The 6,408-nt window shown below is 37.4% G+C and overlaps 1 protein-coding gene across 1 annotated transcript in view; it reads right to left on the minus strand.

Annotated features, from left to right (window-relative positions):
* Positions 1–2,456: 2,456 nt before the first annotated feature.
* cdk7 (cyclin-dependent kinase 7) overlaps positions 2,457–6,408 on the minus strand; it is a 5,627-nt gene continuing 1,675 nt past the window's right edge. Inside the window, exons 7-12 of the mRNA XM_084114852.1 lie at positions 5,710–5,828; positions 5,502–5,601; positions 3,943–4,029; positions 3,140–3,289; positions 2,898–3,042; positions 2,457–2,607 (exon numbers count right to left, since the gene is read on the minus strand). Of these exons, the coding sequence (XP_083970978.1) occupies positions 2,579–2,607; positions 2,898–3,042; positions 3,140–3,289; positions 3,943–4,029; positions 5,502–5,601; positions 5,710–5,828 (630 nt within the window). The 3' untranslated portion in view covers positions 2,457–2,578. The remainder of the gene's footprint in view (positions 2,608–2,897; positions 3,043–3,139; positions 3,290–3,942; positions 4,030–5,501; positions 5,602–5,709; positions 5,829–6,408) is intronic.

Below are 6,408 nucleotides of genomic sequence, written 5' to 3' on the forward strand. Positions count from 1 at the left end.
TGTATACCGGTTGATGGGTGGGAGTATTTACTACAAATAAAAATAAATAAAAAACAAGTTAAACCATGGTAAACACAAATTAACCATGGTTTTGCTACACTAACCATAGTTTAACCATTGTAGTAAAACTGTGTAGTAACTGTGGCTATACAAATAATCAATCTGCCAAAAAAACAAAAAAAAAACATGGTTAGGCTACTACACTTTTACCAAGATAAAACCCATGGTTAATTTTCGTAAGGGTTTGAATTTGCTCATACAATCGTTTTCCAGTTGGCTGGCAGTGACAGCAAAACAATGCCTCTCCTAACTGTGTTTGACACCGTGTGTAAAGTATGCAAGTTGCAGACAACATCTGTTTTCAACAGTAAGTGGGTTCAATAGACTACATGTAGGTTGATATATTGTATTTATTTAATTTACGTAATACTAATGGGTTTTAAATGGTGTTTGGTTATAGAAATGCTAACTGTAAATCTTAAACTCTCAACATATCACAATGTTCTCCAGAGCAGAGAGAAGACACAGGCAGGTCTGTGACACAACAGCACCTCACTCAGGACTACTGATGCGGTTTCAAAACAAGCCAAACTGCCTCAAAGAACACTGGACAGACCAATCTGCAAACCATTAACTAGACATTAAATCCTTAAAAGCATAGCTTATTAAAATTAGTTTTAATTTTTATTATAAAACTAGTGTATTTTTTAAAAATTATTACTCAAATTTCGTACTAATATTACGAAAATGTATTGTATATGCTTTTTGTAAATGCTAAAATGATTACTGAATATACTTTGTGACATACAGTGAGGAAAATAAGTATTTGAACACCCTGCTATTTTGCAAGTTCTCCCACTTGGAAATCATGGAGGGGTCTGAAATTGTCATCGTAGGTGCATGTCCACTGTGAGAGACATAATCTAAAAAAAAATAATCCAGAAATCACAATATATCATTTTTTAACTATCTATTTGTATGATACAGCTGCAAATAAGTATTTGAACACCTGTCTATCAGCTAGAATTCTGACCCTCAAAGACCTGTTAGTCTGCCTTTAAAATGTCCACCTCCACTCCATTTATTATCCTAAATTAGATGCACCTGTTTGAGGTCGTTAGCTGCATAAAGACACCTGTCCACCCCATACAATCAGTAAGAATCCAACTACTAACATGGCCAAGACCAAAGAGCTGTCCAAAGACACTAGAGACAAAATTGTACACCTCCACAAGGCTGGAAAGGGCTACGGGGAAATTGCCAGGCAGCTTGGTGAAAAAAGGTCCACTGTTGGAGCAATCATTAGAAAATGGAAGAAGCTAAACATGACTGTCAATCTCCCTCGGACTGGGGCTCCATGCAAGATCTCACCTCGTGGGGTCTCAATGATCCTAAGAAAGGTGAGAAATCAGCCCAGAACTACACGGGAGGAGCTGGTCAATGACCTGAAAAGAGCTGGGACCACCGTTTCCAAGGTTACTGTTGGTAATACACTAAGACGTCATGGTTTGAAATCATGCATGGCACGGAAGGTTCCCCTGCTTAAACCAGCACATGTCAAGGCCCGTCTTAAGTTTGCCAATGACCATTTGGATGATCCAGAGGAGTCATGGGAGAAAGTCATGTGGTCAGATGAGACCAAAATAGAACTTTTTGGTCATAATTCCATTAAACGTGTTTGGAGGAATAAGAATGATGAGTACCATCCCAAGAACACCATCCCTACTGTGAAGCATGGGGGTGGTAGCATGCTTTGGGGGTGTTTTTCTGCACATGGGACAGGGCGACTGCACTGTATTAAGGAGAGGATGACCGGGGCCATGTATTGCGAGATTTTGGGGAACAACCTCCTTCCCTCAGTTAGAGCATTGAAGATGGGTCGAGGCTGGGTCTTCCAACATGACAATGACCCGAAGCACACAGCCAGGATAACCAAGGAGTGGCTCTGTAAGAAGCATATCAAGGTTCTGGCGTGGCCTAGCCAGTCTCCAGACCTAAACCCAATAGAGAATCTTTAGAGGGAGCTCAAACTCCGTGTTTCTCAGCGACAGCCCAGAAACCTGACTGATCTAGAGAAGATCTGTGTGGAGGAGTGGGCCAAAATCCCTCCTGCAGTGTGTGCAAACCTGGTGAAAAACTACAGAAAACATTTGACCTCTGTAATTGCAAACAAAGGCTACTGTACCAAATATTAACATTGATTTTCTCAGGTGTTCAAATACTTATTTGCAGCTGTATCATACAAATAAATAGTTAAATTATACATTGTGATTTCTGGATTTTTTTTTTAGATTATGTCTCTCACAGTGGACATGCACCTACGATGACAATTTCAGACCCCTCCATGATTTCTAAGTGGGAGAACTTGCAAAATAGCAGGGTGTTCAAATTCTTATTTTCCTCACTGTAAATGGGGGTGATGTGCATAACTAATTAAAACAGACAACAGGCAAAACTACATTTTTCTATAATTTAATATTTATAGCACATAAAAAAATAACTGAAAAACCGATTGACACATAAATACGTTCCTTTCCATTCATGCAGGACCGGTGGAAGAAAACAGCATCCAAATCACTCAGAACACCAGTTTCTTTTTAAGGGTACCTAAGAAATGGAATAGTAAAAATAAAAATAAAAACATTTATGACCATGTGGGACACCATTTTCATTGTACATTATCCATATCCATTATATCTCAGTGTAATCTAAACAGAGTAACAATTTCCATTTATCTGTTGATCTTTATATGTTAAGCAGCACTGGAATTGATTATTCTGAACAAATAAGCATTTTCCTTGGAACACTGTCTGATATAAACAACACCGATATTTCCATTAAAGAAAGAAACACGCTATCAGATGCATTTATCAAGTGTTTGTGCATGTTTTTTTCACCCTGTTCAATACTGTCACGTTTTCTCTTGATTCCAATCATCAGGTTTTCTTTTTCTTTCAGGACTTCTGTTGAGGAGTTTGGTCTGGGAAGCTGTGGTCCCGGGGTTGGTCCTGGCCTATTGCTGAAATACCTCATCTTCAAAGCCTGAAATGAAAGTGTACATTTGTTCACTCTCTCTAAATGTAGATTAGCTCTAAGCATTAAGATCAAGTTGATTAAACTGCAACCCGGTTATTGGCACCTGTGAAGCTGTAGTGCGTGTGCAGGGGTTAAAGGTGAATAACCCCTTCAGGAGCTCCAGAAGGTCATCGCCAGCTGCGCTGAAAATGTGCTCCAGTGGCGTGCCAGGAAATAGTTTAAATGACACATAGTCTGGGAGACTGGACATCCCCTGAAACAACAACCGGCACAAATCAATGATTCTAACTCATTTAGACACACAGATTTCTCAAAGTCTCAAAGATTGGACATATGAAACATTAATGATATGTCCTTTCATAGTATCTCAAGTAAATGCCCAGTCACACCAAGAACGATAAAGATATAGGTAGCACCTTATTTTACATTCCTGTTCCCCATGTACATATTATGTACTTATATTTATTACAATAACTTGGTAATAACAGGTACTTACCCTGAACCTACCCCTAAACCTAACCTTAACCCATGTATTTACCTTATATTAACCAGTCCTTTCTTAGGAAACTACACTGTAAGTACATGCAAGTGCATAAAATAAAGTAATCAAGGTATATTTTTAAAAATCGTTCTAAATTTAAAAGAACAGCAGAGTCCAGACCACAACTATGATAACAAAAAATCTGATTTTTTTTTCACCTGATGAATGATAAAACATTGACAGCCAATCATAATCTATCTTGCTTTAAAGAGCTTGAGCATTGACAACATAACTGCACCGTAAAATAAACAGTGTAATTGTGCGATGGTGTGGATGCTAAAATAGTTATCGTTATAGGTGTGAACAGACCTTGATGCTTTGCTATCACGTGGAAATGAACAATTTTTACTCTCATTACAACTCACAGGCCATGTGTCCTCTGTTGGTGTTCCCAAAGCTTCGAATATCTTCGTCAGCTGGTCCAAGTCTGAATCTCCAGCCAAAAATGGCAACTAAAATACAAGAACAAATCATTCTTAAAGTCACCATTAAATCAAAATGACCAATTCTTGTTTTTTTATGGTATATTGCAGTATTATGAATGATCTATCCATGCACATTATTATGTTTTTTTAAATTTCATGTTCATAATTTTTTTATTTGGTTCCTCGTAATCTTTAACCATAATAACTTCCCCTCCCTCATGCAGCAACAGAACAGCAATCTGTTCTCTGATGATGCATTTACTGGCGCGAGGGCGGGACAACCTGTCACTCACATGACATCACAGCCAGAGGTGGACAGTAACAAAGTACATGTACTTGAGTACTGTACTTAAGTACACTTTTTGAGTATCTGTACTTTACTTGAGTATTATTTTTTCTGGAAACTTTTTACTTTAACTTCACTACATTTGAAAGACAAATATCATACTTTTTACTCCACTACAATTCTGTCAAGGTCCTTGAGTAGAAAGTAACATCAGTCAGTGGATGATTTTGGTTGCAGGGGTTGCATTTTGGTTGGAAATGAAAGTCGGATTGACGTCAGAACCCTGCATCTGATTGACATCAGAACCCGACGTCAGATTTACGTTGGATATTGATTGAAAATAAAAGTAGGGTTGACGTCAGAACCCGACTGATGTTGGTTTCTGACGTCAACCCGATTTTCATTTTCAACCACAATACAACGTCTGTCCAACGTTGGAGATCAACGTCAATCTGACATTGGATTCTGACATAAACCTGATTTTCATTTTCAATGTTGGGTTTGGTCTTCTAAATGCGACTTTTGTCACTTTTTTGGAGCACACTAGCTTATAGATAACAGTAAGGCTAACATATTCATACTAAAAGCCAAAAAACTTTAAATAGGGCACTATTTGAGGGAACAGCCATTTGGGTGTCCGAAACCATTGTGGACGTTATTGAGTGACTTATTCAATCTCACATTCAATCCCACTACTGGAACTGTGTTCTAGAAATAAATGTGATATTGATATGAGGGTAGGTAGGCAGGCGTAGATTCAGAGGCATACGGTACTTTAAGTATTACATACAACACTAATAAAACAATGCACTGACATTTACTTTTTACTTTTGATACTTAAGTATTTTTAAAAACGAGTACTTCTGTACTTTTACTTAAGTAAGAATCAGTCTTTACAACTTTTACTTGTAACGGAGTAATATTTGACCAGTAGTATCTATACTTTCACTCAAGTAAGGAAGTTGTGTACTTCGTCCACCTCTGATCACAGCAATAGCAAACCACAACAATCCAATCAATTCCCAATGGACAAAATCAAGTCCCGCCCCACATTTTTTCTTGTTTGAGAAGCCGTTTTACTCGGAGGTCCCGTCGCAATAGAGAAGAACTATCGCAACTTCCATTTCATGCTGACTTTAAAATACATGTTAATGGTCTGATTGGTTTTCAAAAGAGCCAAATGGCTTTACAAACACTGTACAAAGATCCTCACCCTGAGTAAAAGCTCAGCAAGAATGCAGCCAACTGCCCACATGTCCACACCCACACCATACATCCTGGCACCGAAGAGCAGCTCTGGGGCGCGATACCATCTGAGAAGTACCACACAACATGAAAAAAAAAAAATCGAACAATAGCATAATAAAGAAAATCATTTAGTAAATGTTAACACATCAGAATTATCAGAGATTTCTACAAACCTTGTAACAACTTGATGTGTATACACTCTGTTCGGGCTTCCAAATGCTTTGGCTAAGCCAAAATCCGCAAGCTTCAGGACTCCATTCTCATCCAGTAGCAAATTATTGGGTTTCAGATCCTGAAAAAAAATGATGATGACTGAAGGCGCCAGTTTTATACAGGAACTTCAGTTTTGGGAGTAAGTCAAGTAGTTCTACACTACCATTCAAAAGTTTGGGGTTGGTAAGTTTTTCTTATGTTTTTGAAAAGTCTCTTAAGCTTACGGAAGCTTGTTTCCACCACTGATTAAAAATAAATAATAATAATTATTGACTTTTGTTTCTCAGAATTCGCAACCGTGAGATATAAAGTCCGTATTGCTAAATATGAACTTGCAATTCTGAGAAATAATGTCAAAATTGCGAGAAAATGTCAATTGTGAGCTAACTTTCTTATCATAATCAGACTTTGTAACTTGCGATTTTATATCTCACAATAGTGAGTTTATGTAGTCAGAAAAGTCAATAATTTCTTATTATCATCAATTATGTAAACAGTTGTGCTGCTTAGCTTTTTTTTTTTTTCAGGATTTGTTTACGAGCAAAAGGTTTAAAAGAACAGCATTTATTTGAAATATAAATCTTTTGCAACATCAATTTATACATGTTTTCAGTGTCACTTTTGATCAATTTAATGCATCTTTGCCTAACAAAAGTATG

Source organism: Abramis brama, assembly GCF_963993115.1.
Source record: "Abramis brama genome assembly, chromosome: 5".
NCBI lineage: Eukaryota > Metazoa > Chordata > Actinopteri > Cypriniformes > Leuciscidae > Abramis > Abramis brama.